The sequence below is a fragment of the Dendrobium catenatum genome, unplaced genomic scaffold (genome assembly GCF_001605985.2).
Source record: "Dendrobium catenatum unplaced genomic scaffold, ASM160598v2 fragScaff_scaffold_547, whole genome shotgun sequence".
Classification (NCBI taxonomy): domain Eukaryota; kingdom Viridiplantae; phylum Streptophyta; class Magnoliopsida; order Asparagales; family Orchidaceae; genus Dendrobium; species Dendrobium catenatum.
In genome coordinates, this window is record NW_021319009.1 from 397549 (window position 1) to 418283 (window position 20735).

The 20735-nt window shown below is 33.5% G+C and overlaps 1 protein-coding gene across 1 annotated transcript in view; it reads right to left on the reverse strand.

The window, feature by feature from the left end:
• Positions 1–219: 219 nt before the first annotated feature.
• LOC110106317 (protein MICRORCHIDIA 6-like) overlaps positions 220–20735 on the reverse strand; it is a 56578-nt gene continuing 36062 nt past the window's right edge. Inside the window, exons 19-25 of the mRNA XM_028694765.1 lie at positions 14021–14072; positions 13785–13896; positions 2934–3046; positions 2649–2842; positions 1705–1781; positions 1240–1282; positions 220–669 (exon numbers count right to left, since the gene is read on the reverse strand). Of these exons, the coding sequence (XP_028550598.1) occupies positions 568–669; positions 1240–1282; positions 1705–1781; positions 2649–2842; positions 2934–3046; positions 13785–13896; positions 14021–14072 (693 nt within the window). The 3' untranslated portion in view covers positions 220–567. The remainder of the gene's footprint in view (positions 670–1239; positions 1283–1704; positions 1782–2648; positions 2843–2933; positions 3047–13784; positions 13897–14020; positions 14073–20735) is intronic.

Below are 20735 nucleotides of genomic sequence, written 5' to 3' on the forward strand. Positions count from 1 at the left end.
TTTTTTATTTGAATCTACTTCTACAATCCCATAATTTTTGTCTATCTTTACACATGGTCTTCATACGCTACCTACATAGATGATCATCATACTCGAAGAACAAGAAAATTATTTGAATTAAATTTATAGATTTACTTATCCATTAAAAAAACAATCTCATAAGGAATGCCATAGTTCAATGACAACAACATACATCCTTCAACTGAACATCCAAGAACAAAAACAGAAACTGCAAAATTTTAACTTAATTGATTTAACTGTCAACTTCCAAGTAGGAGAAATTTACCCCAAATTACAACAGATTTACATCTCATTCTATCGACATTACAAGATCCGTGAAATTCCCTGATTCTATAATGAAAAGATTTTCCCTAACCTACTTAGGCAAAAGAATGAAACCTTTTATCGTTAAATTGCAACAAATATACAAACGCCCAGGACAACAAAACGATCCCAGCCTCCTAAAATTCAGATTTTTCAGCATTGGTAGAAGTAGAGTGGTAGTTAGCTGGCTATGAAATGGTGAAAGGTCTAGACGCTGATGTACTGTACAAATTCAATTACTAATCAAAATTTTTCTCTCTTAAGATCATTTATTATGCTGGCATCAGCCAAAAGCTTCGCATACAATTCTTCAGCCTCTCTCAGCTCACTCCTAAGCTTTTGTTCCTGATAAATAAATGAAATTCAGTCAAAATATTACAAGAAAGGCTTTGAAGCATGAGAAAACTTCTGAGTCATGATCATAGAGCTGTTAAGATAATTTATTGTTCATGCTCAATCATACTCATGCTCAATCAGCTCATTTACTTGATGAGTCAAGACGAGCCGTCGTCTCATTTACACCCCTAATCATAGTTTAGGGAGTTATTGAAACTAAGATAATGATTTGGATATAGTAGTAAGATGTAAATAGTCATAGGGGATTTACATATAGACCATAATATATATATATATATATATATAACACTTAAGTTTTTTTATTTATTTATATGCACTTTAGTGTCTTAATCACATCAAAGCATATACATAAAAAATATGTTTTATTTTAAATAAGTTCATATTAATGATATTTTTTATATGATTTTGATATGTGAGTTTTATATAAGTAAATAGTAAAATTTAAGTGACATATATAAGTAGATAAGAATTTTGTGGTATGAATGTAAATCCCCCAAAGAGTTAAATCGCAATCTACATTATGAAAGAATATAGCATAAGGTTGAGGAAAAGGAATACCTTAAGCAAAAGTTGTTTCTCTGTCTCTTCATACTCCAAGCACCTAAACAAAATAAACAGAAAAAACAAATTATCATCCTAAAATTGTAATATATGTTTATGCAAGAAAAAATTTCGGACAAGTTATCTGGAATAAAATGTGGTCATGATGGTTCTCAAAGCAATTGGATCAACTTTAAGATGAGCATAATAAAAAATTAATCAATCAAAATTTTTATTGTCCTAATCTCAAAATAAATCTAATAATTTAGAAATTCTATTTGAGCAAATTTCAGGATATTCAGACACAATTTTTTACCTTTACATCCAAATGATACATTAGGGCTCACTAATTCCTATGCCAACCATTCCAGGTCAGTTTTTTTAGAGGAGCTTTAAACCATGCCATCTCTTTGGAAGGCTAAAGCTGTATAAACTGTGTTTGAAAAAAGTACATACACTAAAAGAATGTGTCATTTTACTCACTGTTCATGCAACCTCTTATTTTCTAGCTTCAATGCATCCGATGTCTTCCTTTGCTTGTCAGTAACAACGTTTTCCACCTACACAAGCAACTGATATCAGTAAAAAGCCGCACTTATATTCTATAAGTTATAAAAGCCAAATTCCAGGATCCCAATTACAAAATTCAATTCGAAAATGACTTTTCATCATCTCAAAATGATTTATATTTCCAAAGTCTAATCTTCTGTAGCTAAAAAAAAAAAGATTTCTAAGCTAATGCAACCTGGTAATCGTAAAGCTATGCATTTTTAATTCTAATTGTTATAAATGGATTTTTCTGATAAATTCGATCCAGTAAATGCAACCTGGACACCAACCGTTTTGAGGCTTAAACCTAACAATCCAAAAATTGCATAAAGTATTCCTAGAGAAGAACCATTGTTAGAGAATGGAGATTCCTTGTGGAAGAGGGAAATTTAGACAGGAGGAAGAGGAGGGTAAGAGAGCAATGGCATCAACGACGTTAGAGATTGTTGGCAGTGGAAAGGAGGCCGGAAAAGTCATCATTTACTTCATAGGACAAACTAGATGAAACTCTATTTTGCTAGGTCATGATCTAACATTCATGTGTGCGCATCTTGTGTCATATGATATAACAAAATAAAATTACTCGAGGCATATGCCTCAAGCTTTTGAGGCGAGACGTGCCTCACAATTTGCAAGATGTGCGCCTCATATAAACAGTCTGAGGCATGCACCTCAAAGCAATTTTTAGTTTTTTTTTTTGCTAAGGTGCACCTTTAGGAGTGCCTCAAATTACGTAATTTTAAACAATAGATAGGGTTAGAAAGCTCAAATGCATGAAGGACACAGAAAACTTAATTGTACGTAATCATTTTTATATAGTGTAGAAAAAAGTAAAAATACACCAAGTTTAAACATCGTGAAACGAATGTCTTTCTTACCATCACCATCACTTTGTGATTACCACAAAAACCATCTTTAGTTGCATGAGGTGCAGGTCCACATTTAAATGATTCAGTTTGAGAGCCATGGATCTCACGTTTTCTTTTTTGAGGCAACAGCGCTGGTAAGAATGTAGGTGCACTCAAAGCAACCACACTCGGAGCAGCAGATGCCACACCAACCGAAGCTGTGCCTGAAGCATCAAAAGAAGAGGACAAGTCAACATTGATCTTTCAACCAATCAAGCTTTAGAGTAAGGGGAAACAAAAGGGTAGCTAGCTCACGATTCATCTTAGACTGTTGCAGGGCTACCGATGAATTTGTGGAAGGCGACTGAGGAACAATTTTATGAGGCATTTTCCTATTCTGGTAACCAACTAAATGACAATATAGGTCCCTATCCAAATTCAAAAGGTGGAAAAAAATCAAAGTTAAAAGCCAGATAGAGTCCCATCCTCAACTAATGAAATGACAGCCAAGCCACAAGAACAACACATTAGTGAAAGAAAGATAAAATTTTATCATACAGTAAAACAAAGTGAAGCCCAAGGTATTCCCATTCTCACCATTCATGGATTAAGCCAATCAGCAGAGCTGTTTGAAGTTGTTATTTTGCAATCACATCACTTGCCGTAATACCCAAATTAACATTAAAAACAAATATTTAAATTTTTTATTAACATTTATATCAAATTTTCACACATCTCAAACATGATCAAAAGTATTTTTATAGCATTCTATATTTCATTTTGATTATTTTAATATATAGAAGTATAAATATAAATATATAAGTATGATAGAATTTATAAAATTAGTTTATTAATTCAATTATTAAAGCCATAATCCTATAAATTTTGCTGTTTATATATTACAATCACTGCAGCAGGAATTAATATACTGTAACAATCCCTTTACTTTTCTACAAATCCGTGACATGCATGATTAAATGGGTGGGATGTTTTCAGATTTAAAAGGGTATTAGATTATGTTATATAACTATTACTTAAATAAATATTTACTTAAACACTAATTTAGCATTTCCATCCCATTTGCCGTAATCTTCACAGAGCCAAAACAGAGAGCTGAGAGCGGGCCTGAGAGTTCAACTGTGAATGGAAATAAGAAGAGAAGGATATAAGAAGAGAAGAAGTAGAAAAGGTGAAGAAGAGAGAACTAGGGTTCGAGGGTAAGAATCCTGTTTTTTTCGTGTTTTCACTCGAGTTTTGATTTAGTAAAGCTTTAAAGCTTGAATGAGAAATCCTTTTAAGGTAAAATGTTATTTTAAAGTTATTTCATATAGATTCATGTCATTTGGTAGAACTTGATTTGAATTGAGGAATTTGTTATTGTTAGGTTGTTTACAAAAGAACAAATTATGCGGAGATAGAAAACAGGAAACCTCTCCAAATGATAAACCAATAATTATGGTGAGATACTCAATATCTAAATTTGGAGAAAATTATTCATAAGCCTAATATTTGTAAACTCCTTCAAATGTATTGAATTATTATGTCAATGTTTATAGACTTTCTTCATATTAAACATGTTAATGACACCTGATTTTACCAATAAATCTATTGCATTTTTTATGATTACCTATTTAAACATTTTCAAGATATTTCGAACTCATTCATAAGATAATTTAATAAAATACAATGCATATTTTAGTACCTAGATGTTGACTTGCTCATGTCATGCTTTACATTTGGTACATGTTAATGCAGGTTAATTGATAACAATGCTAAATACTTTATAGCTGATAATAATGCTAAAAATAAAGAAAATGAAAGGTCATGTCATGTAAGATATGTTAACAAATTATGATGGCAGGCACAATGAGAGGCAAAGTTATGAAGAGACAAGCTTCGGCAGGGAATAAAAGAGATTCTCAACTCCTCTCGATGCTAGAAAGTTTAGAGATAGTATGATACTATGATCCAACCTTGATCGAAAGATAACTGATAACTATCACATTCGGTTAATTCCAAAGCTCATCAATGATTATTATAGCTGACAAGTAGATGATGACCAAATGATATAGATGTGTTGAAGCCTATACAGAAATTATAAGACATTTATAAAATAATGATTAATAATAATGAGGAAAAAAAAAAAAGCAAAGCAACCAATTTGATACCAGCAGTTAACTAGCCCAATACATTTAAATGATTTAACACTTAACACCTTTAGTTCAATTTCTTGCAAATCTTCATACCTATTGCTTATGATTGAGGTTTTTTACTTATATAACCAATGAAGCTTGTCTTAATTTAAAGTCTATTATATTGATATGGGTATATCTACGACTAGTAATGCTCATATTAGTTCAAATGATTAGTATGGCATACTAATTTTTTATTGTATTTTTCAATTTTATATTAAAATTATTTATCCTATTAGACTAGTAGTTCATCAAATATTCTAAATACTATTTCAGGCTATAAAAAGGAACATGTTAGATGACCTAATTTTGCCCAGTACCTTAGAGTTTAAGGTGCAAAGTTTTGCATGTATCATAGAAGAAAGATGCAGTTGATGTACAATTAAAGATTTCTCATTCGTGTTACTTTTTAATAACGTTTACTAGAAACCCTATAGCTCATTTTGATAATTTAAATTATATACTCTTTCGTATTAATCATTATAATGAATTTATTAGATGATCATAAAATATAGTGTGCATTTTGTGACGATTTGGGCATACCAATTTTCTACTTAATCGATCATAAGTAACAAAACTCAAGTTAAATGCGGCTAAAAAAAATGTGACTAACTGGATTGATCTGGCTATATCTATGAATAATAATGTTCATATTAGATCAAATAATTAGCAGGTCATATCAAATTTTTAATGCATTTTAATTTTATATTAAATTAATTATCCCACTGGACTAGTAGTTTATCAAATATTATAAATACTATTTCAGGTAAAAAAACGGGAACAGGCTAGGTGACCTAATTTTGCCCAGTACCTTAGTTTTAGGCATACAATTTTGAATGTATCATAGAAGAAAGATGTATTTTATGTAAAATTAAAGATTTCTCATATGTATTACTTTTTAAAATTCATGCTTAGTAATGGATACCGACAAAGTCTAGGGGACCATACACTATTCTTTAAACACTCATACTCGGGGGAAGTCACAATATTATCAATTTATGTGGATGATTTTATCTTGACTAGGAATGATGAAAAGGAAAACATTATTCTAAGGAAAAGTCTTACCAAGGAATTTGATATCAAATAACTCTGTTGATCATGTATCATCAAAAGATCAATTTGCAGATATCCTTACCAAAGGATTGAATAACTCTATCTTTCTCAGAATGATTGCCAAGCTGGGAATAACATGTCTATATTCCATAGCTTGAAGGGGAGTGTTAAATCCCAGCCTCTAATCTCCATATTGATCCCACGGCCACGGATAGGGATCTGTGGGAAGGCCGCCAGAATCATGCTGATTCCCTTCCATAGTTAGGTAGCTGATTTAGGAATGAATATATGAGGGCAATAATGCCTAATTCTGTAATGTAGTTATTTCTTTATTTAACATTTTGTATGGATCTATAAATAGGGATAGAATTGTGTCATAAAGTAGAAATTTTTTCCCTCTCAAATTCCTGAATTCAACACAATAAATAATATTATCCCCATATATCAACTTCCTTCTTATTAGGAAAAAAAAAGAATTAATTTGTTGAGAGAGCAAAAAAGAAGGTAGGATCCCTTAGTTTTATTGATGCAAGTGGAAAAAATTTGAATGCGCCTCAACGGTTGAATGAACAAAATAGAGAACTTTGATAAGCTTTTTAGATTATTATCACGAGGGTTTATCATTTTGAAAATTTGTTGATGCTTCCAATATCAATAAAGATGCAACTACTTTGTGATTTATTTACTAAACAATTAAATTGATTGGTTAAAAAATGTGGCTCAGTTGGCAATAGCTATTGCATGAAAAACACGGTAATATTTATTAGTCATCGTGTGTTGCATATTTAGATTTGATTTCAAAAGAATTTGATAGCATAAATCAGTTGGTGAATATTACCACACAAGTACTTGGAAGGTGACTTATTCTTTACAATCATATCTTTATATTATCTTAGTTAAAGAAACAATCATTAGAGAGATCTTGCACGTCCATTAGTATGATTTGCAAGCATTTAAAGAAAAAGGATGGGTCCCAGATCAACTCATTTTGTATTAGCTTTCAATAAAATGAAAAGTTTATATGACCATAATGATGATTTACAAGCATTTAAAACAAGCAAGAATTTTCTTGACTCAAAGTTGGAAAAACCATTAAAAGGAATGCTATAATTTCAATCGTTTCAGAAAAAATATTTGATTAAGTCAAAATTATCAGGCGCACACAGCAAATTATTATGGTTGGTTGATTCTAATGAAAAGCCATCACTTTTTTATGTGTATGATGGAAAATATAAGGTAAAAAAGGCAATCAAAAGCATGATAAAAAATACTAAGAGATTGTCCAAGTCAATAACAAGCATTATTAAAAAGAGACGTAACAATCAGCTACATCCTGCCGTTCACTCAACTATATATGCTTCAGCTACATCCTTTCTAATTTGATCAAGTTAATTATTATCATAAACCTTAAGTGATGAAAGACTTGACTGAACATACTAGAAACCTAAATTTGTAATGAATAAGGTTATAATTTATTGGGATAATTTAACAAGCTTTGAGAAATCGATTGTTCCTATCATGTCCAAAGAAATGAATATTGGTAAGTTCTTTGTAATACTATCCATTACATTTATGATATTTATATATCTTTCTAAAATTTATCAATATTTCACAATGTTTAAATTTGCGTATTCGGGTATTGAGGCGTTTTTCATTCGTGAGGCGAGGCGTAAGCCTCAAGGCGTTTTGAGGCGTAAGCCTCAAAATCAAAATATTGCGTAAACATAAAATGATAATTTTTTTATATACTAATAAGCGAATAATATAAAACATAAAAAAACATAAGATATGAAGTGAAATCAAAGTATCTCAATAATAAGACAACATGAAATATAGTTCAACTCAAAATTCTATCTTTCCCAAATCCCAGTATTTTTTTCATTAACATATAATTCCAATTTTCAAAAATAAATAGCAATGACATATCACATAAGAACTCATAAGTCATCAGCACTGTATTTACTAAGGGGTTCTTCATTTGAATCATCATTATGGTGAACTGCTCTCTCCCCTTCCTCCGCTCCTATAGAGTCCAATGTCGGACATTTACTTCAAGATTTATATAAGTTTTAATATATATAGCGTGAGGCGTAAGCCTCATGCCAGTGAGGCGAGGCGGGCTTCAAAGCGGGCCTCAACCAAGTTGAGGCGCAAGCCTCATAAAAAAAACTCGAGGCGTAAGCATCGAGGCGTTTTTTATTGGAATTGCGCAAAGGCGGACCTCAAGGCGAGCCTCATATTGCGCAATTTTAAACCATGATATTTCACAAATGTTTGATTGATGATGGACTGTTTGGTTATAGTGATCTAAATTTGTAAAATTCAGGCATTCTAGTTCATAGTCCAACTTCATTCTCTTCTGGATGAGAAAAAATTGTAACATTTTGGAGCAGATTCATACAAAGAGAAAAAATTAATTGAATCATCAAAAGCTAAATAATCATGTGAATGTTCAATATAACCTTAATTTACGGAATAGTTATGCCTTCTAATTAGTAAATCATATGCTCAATATAATCTTCATTTGTATTTTTAGCTATAATGATAATTAATAATCTTAAAATCTCATATTTGCCTTAGGCCACACTTAAAAAAAATCATAATTTGTTGGAAAGCACAAGTATTTAGGTAAATTTTTTTATAGTTGATGAAAATACTCTTGAATTTCATTATGATAATTTTGAGAGTAAAATCTATAGAAATGATGCTACTCCAATTATTGTTTTGGATAAAATATTAACTTTATAAATATATGCTTTGTGGTAAATGCGTTGATGCTGCAGATAAAAAACTTGAATATGATGATTTGTAAGTTTTCGGGTATCAAATTTTGTTGGATATGTTATGAAAGGAAAATACTATTAAATACACTTCAACTTAGATTGCATCAATTGTAATTTGCTTATGTTATGTTTGATATTATGCTAGGGTCAAATTCATGAACTAATGACATATGTTGAATATTTTGATTTATGAAATTTTTTATTAATGTAAAATAATATCTAAAAATATTAGCGATATATTTATGCAATTGGAAATAAGCATAAGCACTAGTTTTATTTCAACTTATTTTTACTTGTACATCTTTTTAGTTGACACTAACTTTCTTTAACCCTAAATTCATTTTTAAAGCATCGATTTTCTGAAGGGAATAGAAAAGTTTTAATGAATTATATAAATTTTCATTATGACTTCAAAAGATGCTTGTAGAGCGTGAATTTAAAATTATATAAGATATTTCATGTGTATGTTATATATTTGATAGAATAATTAACATCATTTTTTATCACATTGCATTATTATTAACATTTAAGTAATAATTAAATAATTTTGATATTTATTACATCATCATGTTTGAACCCCCTATTGAACCTTTAAACTTCTTCTAGTTCAATGTCTGGCCCAGTTTTAGAACCCTTAATCCCAGCAAGAAAAAGTTTCTCAGCATCAAGCATACAGCTCATTAGATCCGTTTCTTCAAATTTTAAAGAAATAAAGACAAGACACATCATTCTCAAAGATAAACAAATATATTCATAAACAATAATTAGTGTAACTAGTCTCATCAGGAAATGCTACCAATGTAATACAATGGACTTACACAATCTTGTTTTTTAGAAAGTGGTAGACAAAAATAAGGTGGTTTGAGCCACTATGGCAGGATACATCAACAAAAATAGAATTGAATGAGGGTCACTATAGGGAGCTTTAAGTGATGAGTCTTTATTTTTTATGTTTTATTTTATTCATGTCATTTTATATTTCCTGTTTTTCATTTGTACCTCTATGAGGGAGTTAGTGTTTATTGTAGCCCAAGGGCAATGTCGTCATTATGACTTTTATTTTCAGTTGGCCTATATATAGGCTATGTCATTGTATTTGAGATTAGTTTTTTAATGAATGAAAATTTGCCTATCATGTTCTCTTTGTGAGTTCACCCTCCTCGATCTCTTAGTGAGTTCGTCGGAGAAGATAGATCTCTTTGTGAGTTCTAGATTTTTCGTCAAATTTTTTTTGTCTTCGAGAGTTCTATATTTTCAGTCAAGCCATTGTTGAGGAAATCCGGATTGAGGATATTGGAGGTGAGTGAATTCGTGGCCCATTGAATCCCTGGAAGAATTTCCCTTTCTCCCCTACTTGGATCCTTTGCCGCCGCTCCTCCCTATCAAACCGCCGGCCAGCAGCAGCCCAGCCACCCGCCGGACAGCAGCCCGGCCACCCGCCGGCCAGTAGCCCGTCGGCCAGCCCGAAAACCCCATCCCACCGCCTCCCCCTTTGGATCCTCCCATCATTTGAATTTCCAATCTATTGATTTATTCATTTTCCTAATTTGTGCCTATTCAATTAGGAAAGTCCATTAAAGAGATTAAAGCCAAATTCGAAATTCAAATTTGCTTCCCTCTCATATTAACTCTATTTGGGGAAGTTACTTAAGATATAATTAAATCTGAAATTAGAATTCATATTTAATTAAATTATTTACTTAAACTTGGGACCCACTCTCATAACTCCTAAATTCCTCTCCCCTCTTCATATGGCCGGCCCCCCTCAATGGGCTCTCTCCTCCTTCCAAATTACATTACTAGCACCACAAATTCAGCCCAAATCTTCTCCCCTTTGCCACCCCCTCTCTCCCTCCTTTGATTAATTTGAATTTCAAATTAAATCCCTCCCCTAAACCTCCCAAATCTGAATTTAATTCAGATTTCCTGCACTTACTATTCAGCCCCCACCATAGCCGAATCCCCTCTAGCCCTCACGCCGGCCAACCCTCTCCGCTCCAAGCCGCCACCTCCTCCCTCCCCTCTTCTTCTCGGATGCTCCCTAAACTACCAGCAAGAATGCATGGTGGATCCTGAACTTGAAGGCGGACTCGTATTCGACATCTACGGAAACATCCATGTTCTTCGATCTCCATTCTTCGACGTGGGGTTTGACCACGACGACGACACAGTTGGAGATTACTTGGATCGAATCCTCCCCACCCTTGCGCACGTCATCGACGGACAACTTTCAGACTACGACTGGACCATCAACGGACGTCCATCCGCTTCCCCACCTCCGCCGCCACCACCTCCCTCGCCATCACTACGGATCGTCGGCGCCGTCTACCTTGGAGTGATCTCATTTCTTGTATGGTTCTTCTTCCTCCGACAACCCTAGACGTAGAAGAGAGACTTTGAGCCTCAAGGTGAGACGATCGCTTTGTTAACTGCCGGATTCTAGTTGATTACTCATTTCATTACTTTTGTTTAAGTTGTTATTTTAAGATCTTGCAAATTTAGTTGTAACAACTTGCCTAAGCATTGTTAACTTCTACGATCTTTCTTGATTTGTCAATTTTTGAGAAGCTTTAAATTATTTTATTATTGCTCTAACAATACTTTAATTAATCTCTTAAAAACAACTCCTGGTTTCACATCATTAAGATTAGAAAAATTGGCAGCAAAAAGAGAACTGCAACAACAGATATCAAGTGAAAAGCCGCAGCTAAGTTAGGTCTTTATTGCACAAAGTGAAAAGAGAACGACACAAGAGTTTTTAACACAATGCAGGCACTAGATGGAAATCAAAGACAAGTGATAAAGCAACTAGACAAGGCACACCTCAAGAAGTGCCAATCTGACATCAAGAGCATCAATCAATACAAAGCCAACTTATAGAAAGAAAGATCAAGGAAAGATAATTCCAGCATATTAACCATCATACTACCACCATTCCTTCAACCACTGAGCGTGCAGTTGGCTTCCACAGTGAATAGACAAATGCAAGGAGCAGACTAATACGTGAAGAGGAAAAAAAGATAACAGCACAAGAAACCAGAAGGCGGCACAGCTCAACGAGTGCCAATCAGCTACTGAGGACAGTTATCAACACAAAGCCAATCTATAGAAAGAAAATGCAGGAAATAAAAATCCAGCATATTAACCATGATACTCTTACTACCGCCATTCCTTGCACCAATGAATGTGATGATGCCTTCCACAGTGAATGCTCAGATGCAAAGAGCAAAGTACTATGTGAAGGGGCTAAGCTATTAGATATTTCTTCACCCTTAAAGTGATGGGGTTTCACAGGTTTCTTAAGGGAAGCATTACTGTTACTATCCAGTGCTTAGAAGTGTATAAGAAATGTAGAAAATGTTTCCAGGCCGTTAAGCAGAAAGCAGTAAGAGAACATGCTTCCAGGTTGTTAAGAAAAAAGGATTTCAACATAACAACCCAAATAGGGTCCATTTATGTTCAATGCATAAATGAAGCCATCCCAAATAATGACATCTTCGGAACAGCCCATAATTTTTTTCTTAGGCTTCATTTGAGACAGCTTTCTTACTGTTTTTAAAGTAACTTTTTAGAACAAAAAAATTATAACCTAGATATTTTTTGTACTAAAAAATTGCTTCAGAAAGCAGTAAGAAAGTTGTCTCAAATAAAACTTTAATCTCAATAAACCGGAAGCAGTAAGAGAAGCTTAAGGGAATGTGCAAATTTACACAAACCGCAAACAAATAAATATATGACAAGCATAATTAGTTTTATTATACGATAGTCCGTAATTTTTAATTTTTTTACTTCAATTTATTTGAAATATGCCTATGATGAATGCCTAATGGGCTCACATTAGGTTCATCGTGAATGCTGGGTTTTGCTATTGATTTGCTGTAGGGTCGGACTAACAACTAAATAATTTGATTCCCTAATGTTAGGTTGCTTGATGTAGTTTGGTATGGGCTCAGATTAGTTTAGTTTGTGGTGATTCCGAGGTTTCAGGCTATGATTAAAGCCATTTATGTGGATAACATCATTTGATTTTGAGATGGGTGTTCTCCTCTCTGCAGTTCACCTTATTGTTGGAAATGTGGAGCTAAAATTGGGGGCTTCTCCAGATTTTTTTGAATTGCACTGCACCACTATCTGCCATTGCATAAGACTAGTATGGGGGGTATTCGTTACCGCATTTTTAAGGCTTCATGTGTGCACTTATAATATAGGGTTTTGGCTGGCTGTATCTAACCTATTGTAACTTTCAGAACCCTGGACAAATATTAAGACTGAAATTTAAAGGTTAGCAAAATTGAAATTGGTTGATCTATACCAATCTTAACTATTGATTTAAAGTTTATCCATTGATTTAGAGTTGAGAAATATATAACTAGATTATCTAAGGCATGCAAGTGTTAGCTTTTCATCAATAAAATTTCATATTTCTATTTTCATCTTGTATATGTCAGCTTACCGTAAAATTCATTAGAGTGTGGTAGACAACCTTTGGAGAAAGATATCTCCATTTTGTTGACTTCTTTCCATTATCTATTTTTACCCTAAATACTTATTATTGGTATTGCAAAAGTTTTATTTTTTAAACAAATTGGCAATAACTAAGATTTCCATTTCAGTGTAACAAATCAATTGCCTGTTGATTTTTCATTTTTCAAACATCTCATTGATTGCTTTAAATTAATCAATCTTTGCTTCATCACTATGTCTCTGTTTGACATAATTTCAAGTTTACATTAAATAATAAATAATTTTTTATTTATATAGTAATCTTAGGTCTGCAACTCTTATTTTCTGTTGTGTGATCAACATCCGTTGCACCTAGTTGCATTAAACACTCTAGACCCTAAATATCATGCATCATCATCCGCTAAATAGGCCATTTATAATACAAGCATTCATTTATGTTTGTTTCCATCTATTAATGAGATATGACATTTTTTTTTTATGCGCTCTTTGGATATATTTCAAATTGTTAACATGACAAAAGCTGATACATCCAACGCTCATGAAAAATCTGAGATTAACACAACAAATAGAAATGAAGTACTTCTTCACTAGTCCAGTAAATTCTTAATTATTTAAATAGCTCTGCAGGTGGCCTACGTTTAAGACTTATAAGAAGAAAAAAGAAAAAAGCTCACCAGTACTCATATGTCATGTCCTTTAAGCGCATCTCAAGCTTTTGATAAATGCTTGACCTCTCAAAATCTTGCTTATCATGTGTAGGCTTGATAAAATTTGCCTCAAGAACCCCTGAGAAACAATTATTATTGATAGCACAACATAATGTAGCCAGGTTTAAATAAGCTCAAATTTTGCACAAGCCGGCAATTAAATAGATTTTAAAATATTCTAAGAAAGAAAATGTGGCTATTACCAACAACGCCTCTGCCTTTGCCATATGAATTGTGAGCAACTTTCCAAAAAGGCTGCAGACATTAAAATATATCAAAGATGCATTAGCCATACGTGCTATTAAATGCTTAATACAATCAAGAATACTATGATAAAGAATACAGTTACAGAAGACAATGAAAAATCACATGTACTTGATAAAATGCTTTTTTAGATGGGAACTAGAATTTGAAGAAAACGTTATCTGGATTTTGCCAATAGATAAGTGTTCATCTTCCATCGAGCAAGCGGAAACTCAGTCATTCAAATCATTATCATTCATGAAATTTAAAAGGAACAAAAGAGAAATAAAAAATAAATGAGGTAGATGGGAGAAACCTTGAAAAACTTGGTAGTTATAGTTACATGCTATAGCTGAAGCATGCATGTGAAGGGAGATTTATTTCTGTCTCCCCAACTGATTGCAGAAAGGGAGACGAGAGATGATAAATTCCACCAGCCAGCTGAAGTATGCATTTGCGACCAAATGTGGGCGGTAGTAAAACAATTTTCCTCCTCTATTAACTATGGTGACAAGACCTTGAAATAGTCATGTTACTTATGTCAAATCATACTTGAGTTGAACAATAGCATAATATAAGACAAATGAACCTAACTAGGTTGAGACCATGGAATTCAAAGTTTTGTAGCTTAATGAGTTGTTTGTGCAAGTACCCATTTAGTTGGAAATCCTCTTGCATTTGAACAAGAGAAGTGGAAATTAGCTCTAACTTAGGGGCGTAAGTGAGCCGAGCCGGCTCGAACTTGACTCGTTTATGGGCTCACGAGCCAAGCTTATCGAGCTCATGAGCTCGAGTTCGAGCTTGAGCCGGTTCGGCTCGTGAGATTGCAAGCTGGCTCGAATAAATATTAATATTTTTAAAATAATTTTATTTTATTTATTAAATTTAAATATTAAAAAAATTAATAAAAACCACCTAAGTTTTATTTAAATGTTAAACATTTCATATTATTTTCTAATTTTGACTAAGTTTTAAAAATCTCACTTAAGTTTTAAAAATCCAGCCTAATTTTTAAAAATCCCGACTAAATTTAAAAATTCTCACCCATGGCTCGCGAGCCGGCTCGATCTCATTTACAGTCAGATGAGCTCGAGCTCGCCAGTCGAGCTCAACTCAAGAGTTCGAGCTCGCTTTCCATCTAACAAGCCGAGCTCGATAAGTTCCTAAACTCGACTCGATTCGACTCGTTTACACCCCTACTCTAACTCTTTCTGCATTTATAAGTCATCTGACGGACCAGTCCCTAGACCAGCATTTGTTTACAGGAGGTGGAAGGGTTCTGCCTCCAATCATGCCGCCCACTTTGGGGGGTTGGTTCCAACATAAATCAGGAGCTTTAATGGGTAATTAAAAAGGGATTATGAGAGAAATTTAAATTATAATGGTTGTTTGGGTACTTTAGTCAATTAATTGTATGTTTAAGTATGTTGGGATCTGCGCCCTAGAGGGAGCGGTTCAGATCACAAGGAATAGTGTTGAAGATGAATACCACCTACCACCCTCAAACAGACGGGTAGACAAAAGTGGTGAACATAGGCTTAGGGACGTACCTACGATGTTTTGTGTTCGAGACACCTAGGTTATGAGCTAAATGGCTCGCATTGACAGAATATTGGTACAACACTTCTTCTCATTTAGCATCCCAAATGACTCCTTTTCAAGTGTTGTATATAAGATAACAACTTCACTTGATACATTTTTTACAGAGGAGCATGCCAGTTTCCTCAGTAGAGCGGTATTAGAAGGAAAAGGACAGGGTGTTAAATGAGTTGAAAAAACACTTGTTGAGGGCTCAACAGATTATGAAGAAGCAGGCGGATCAGCATAGGAAAGACATCTAGTTTGAGATAGGAGACAAGGCGTACTTGAATCTACACCCCTACAGACAGAGGACAGTAGCTTACAGGAGGAATGAAAAGCTGGCCCCGAGGTATTTCGGCCCTTATGAGATAGTAGAGAGGATTGGAGTTGTGGATTATCGACGAAGTTACCCCCAACTACTACTATATACCCAATGTTTCACATCTCACAATTGAGAAGAGCCATTGGAGATTATGCAGTCAGTTCAGAAATAACAGGGACATTGATAACGGAACTGGAGGTAATGTCGGAACCACTGGAGCTGAAAGGGGCACGATAGGGAGAGGGTGGATTCAAGAAAGTATTGATAAAGTGGAAGAGCCTACATGACTATAATGTCACCTGGGAGCCATATGAGAGAGTGAAGCATCAGTTTCCATCCTTTTACCTTGAGGACAATGTGGCTCTTTGGGGGGTAGTATTGATAGACCGGTCTAGCCGGTCCAACCTAGACCAGCATTTGTTTACAAAAGGCGGAAGGGTTCCGCCTCCAATCATGCCACCTCCTTTGGGGGTGGAGTCCAGCATTAAATCAAGAGATTTAATGGAGAATTAAAAGGGATTATAAGGGAAATTCAAATTAGAAGGGCTGGTATGTTTAAGTATGTTGGGAGGCTAGGGTTAGTTTTTTTTTTTTAATCTCTAATTTTTGCTGAAATTTGAGTTCTTGTGTTCTTAAGTGGGATCTAGAGGCGTCTAGAGATTCGGGAGAGACGGATCTTCATCTCAAATAGAAGATCCATTGTAACTTGTTGTTTTTCTTCATCTACTATCAATCAAAAAATTTCAATTCTGATTTTTTTCAACAAAGTCTTTGCAATTTCTGCTTTTACAAATTGCTGAAATTAAATTTCAGCAAGGAAATTTCTGATTTTCTACAAGCATTTCCTATCATCATCATTCAATATTTTCAATGGCCAAAATTTTGCTGAAGGACAGAGTAGGAGTGGGAGTGGGAGTGGGAGTAGGGAGCTGGAATTTGACCTTCCATTTATCTTTCATGCAGTAATTTGCATTTCTTCATTTTAAACATTCCCATGTATATTAGAATGAATGGAAGGGGATATAATGAGCAAGGAACTTACAAGGATCACAGATCAATGGGCAGAAAATAAGTGAAATAACAAGCTGCATCCATTAACCTCACAACCCTTATGGTCGGGAAGCCTCATTCACAGCATATAAACCATTGGGTTCATTGTTTATTGCAATCCTCTTCAATGATGAAAAAAGCATGTTTAAATATATCATCCTTATCATCACTATCTTATCCCGATTTGTGATATTCTTTATGAATTCTCTTTCTTCGTTCATAATTGTACAGCTCTGCATAAGGTATTACTTCTAGTTTACATGAGTTCCCTACAAAACATCTAGCTTGTTTTACATTGGCACGCTTCTTTTTCTTCACATTCCTTTTATTTTACTTCCATCCACCTATATATTGATGAGCATGTACATAAACTTCATGTTGATATAAAGTTACTAATAGCTAGAAAATGCGAAATATAAAATCAAGACTGATGTTTATTAAAGAAAGATGGAATCAAAAGAGAGTAAGTTTTTACTTGTTTGAATTCATCCAAAAAAATTTCTCCACATAAAATTAAAATGCTCTCTTCTAAACCATACAAAATTCTTAGAAAATTAGTCTCAAATGCTTATTTTATTGATTTGCCTTAAGCACTAAATTTTAATCTTGAGTTCAATAATGAAGATCTAATACCTTATTGAAACACTGTCAAGCATTCGGTACATACAGGGGGAACTTCCACAACGTCAAATAATGTAATTCTCCCTGAACTTCCATGTGTGCCATTATTACCCCAACTAGCAAGGTGGAAGGATTATTTGTACTTCAGATAAAATTACTACATGTGAGTAGCTGCCCTAAGGGATTTATTACATCATATTAGCACAAATTAAGGATTAAAGTTTGGTCTAAATGTAATTTAAGTCAAACCAATTAATTAAAACTATTTTTGTTGTATATTATTAGTAGTATTCAAGTTGGATGGTCGAAGTGAAGGAATGCATCGGATTTTTTTTGTGATAGAAAAGTACCTCTCAAACTTAAGGGAAAATTCTATAAGATGGTGGTGAGGCTTGCAATGCTTTATGGCGCATAATGTTGGCCATTAAAAGAGAAGCATAAAATTAAGTTAAGTGTTATAGAAATAAGAATGCTTAGGTGGATGAGTGATTTTACAGTTTACTCTTAGAAACAAAATGTAAAACAAGCATATACATGAAAAGGTTGGAGTAGCTCTAGTGGCAGATAAGATTATAGAGAGTTGCCTTAGATGGTTTGGTAATATAAAACGTTAACCTTCTGATGATCCTATTCGGAGAGAAGATGCAATAGATTTGGCCTTTGTTAAGGAATGTAGAGGAAGACCTAAAAAGAATTGGTTAAGAAGTATTATAAATGACCTTTTTTAGAATTAAATGAGAATTTGACTTTTAACCAAACACAATGGAGAAAAATGATTCATGTTGTCAACCCCACGTAGTGGGATAAAGGCTTGATGTTGTTATTGTATTTAATTTAGGAATTTTTTTCTTCTTTAATTTTAAACTAAGTTGGATTATCCATTTGGATAATCTTAGATTTGAATTTGAGTTATTTGTTAGGATTTGAGTGAAAATAGATGGGACTCATTTTGAATTCAAAAATATGATATCAAGCGTGAAATATGAATTATATTGGAATTGAATTTAAAAGTTATAAAATAAGTACCTCTTTTTCTCCCCCTCCCTGGTACCCTATTTCATAGTAGGGTTTCTCAATTCTTATATTCTCCCACTTTGCCTTGGCATTATTTGAAATGCATGAAACTTTCATCAATAATAATTTTAATGTTCCTTATATGTTTGGGATTAGTCAGAACTGAGAGACAAAGTTCCTTAATGTAAAAGGCACATCGACAAAGTATCTGATACTTAAGGTTCATTTGGTGCATTTGCAACTGTTTGTAAAAAATAGCTGTAGAACTATTTTCGAAAAAATAATTTTTTTTTTAAGTTGTGGGTATTTTATATATTTTTCCCTTTAAAAAAAGTCAAACTATAATTTTTTTAGTTGCAGCACTTTAGCATACTTGGTTGTAAAATACTATTTCTCAGCACAAAAATTTCTAAAAAATAGCAAATAAATTGCAACCAAACAAACTTGTGTTAGATGTTTGAAAAGTAAAGTTGTGAAAAAAAAAAAAAACCAAATGGATCTTTATTTGGTGGAGTGTTGGTTTGGTTTTGTACAAAAGCTTGTTGGAACAGAGGATATCAAAGGAAAGTTGAGTTGCTTTTCTTGAGGAGCATGTTGAAGAATCGTCCTAGTAATGATAGGGAATTTGTGCCTACTAACTAGGCAAGTGTATGTGCAATCTTGCGTAGGGATTTGTTGGTTGATGCAAATTCCAGCCTTCTCATGTTATTTTGTGCGGTCCTGAATAACTAAAAATCATTCAAGCTTAAATGAACCTCATCTTAGTTCACGTCCTAGTTGTGGATGGCTTAATACGACCTACCAGTCCTAGTATTGTGGATTAAGGTACTGGTTGTCATTTTTTTTCTCTTGGTTTAGATTATTTCATTGTTTATGTTCATTACTGTATCTGGGCATTGAGTCAGTCCAGGCTTGCGTTATGCTATTTAGTGACCCAAAACATCAGATGAGCGATTGCCAGTTTGGATTGTAAGCCTCCTTCCAATACAAAGAGTTCCTGTAGGAACAAATAGGCCGTAGCTTTGGAGGGAACAATATGGTCAATTGGAAACTTAGTGGGGCTTAAATACCAACCCATGTTCCAAATGTTTCAAATTTTCACCTCTACCTCTTTTCTTTCTAATATGGTTTACCAGATTTTAGTCTGACAGACAGATCTTATACATTGTTTTCCATTATAATCTAATTTTGAAACAATAACCTAATTGGACATTAAAGTGGGATTCCATCGGAGCTTGAACTATGTTATGTATATATGTAAGAACTCTTTAAATTATATATATATAGAAAATGACCGAATTGATCCCCTAATATTTTTTGAATGATTAAAATTAGTCGCCGACTATATAAAATACCAATTTGGTCCCTTGATTGTTTAAACATTGACCAAATTAGTCCGTCCATTGGGTTATGCCCATATTTAAAAAATTCTGAGACTAAAGTGGGACTTTTGAATACTGGGGGATCATTTTGATCCTCTGTAAATAGTGGACAATTTTGGTCATTCTCTCTCTCTAGAGAGAGAGAGGAATCAAAATGAACCATTGACTCTTCATGAAAGACAAAAATAGTTCCTAACTATATTAAATACTATTTTGGTCCCTCAAATCCTTAAAAAAATAAAAATAATCTCATGGTGGGGCTATTTTGCTTTCTCTTTAAAGAGTTGAGGGACCAAATGATCATTTAATATAGTTGAGGATTATTTTGATTTTTCATAAAGAGTCAATGAATCATTTTGGTCTATATATATATATATATATATATATATATAGAGAGAGAGAGAGAGAGAGAGAGAGAGAATGACCAAAATGTGTGTGTGTGTGATACTGCAATTAGTTATTGAAAATAAAATGAAAGATTATTAAAATGCAAAAAAAATTGGAAACGTTACATTTTAATGAACTCTATTAGTTCTCCTTCGTTGGCCAGCAAGACATGCTCCTCCAAAGGATTTTCTATTGTCATTTCTAAAAGAGAGGAGGTTTCTTGTAGCAATTCTTCATTCAGCATGGGTAGGGAAATTGAACATTATGCGACCAAACCCCTGGCATTTAAAGCATTTTGGGGAAGCTAGAGTGCTGACA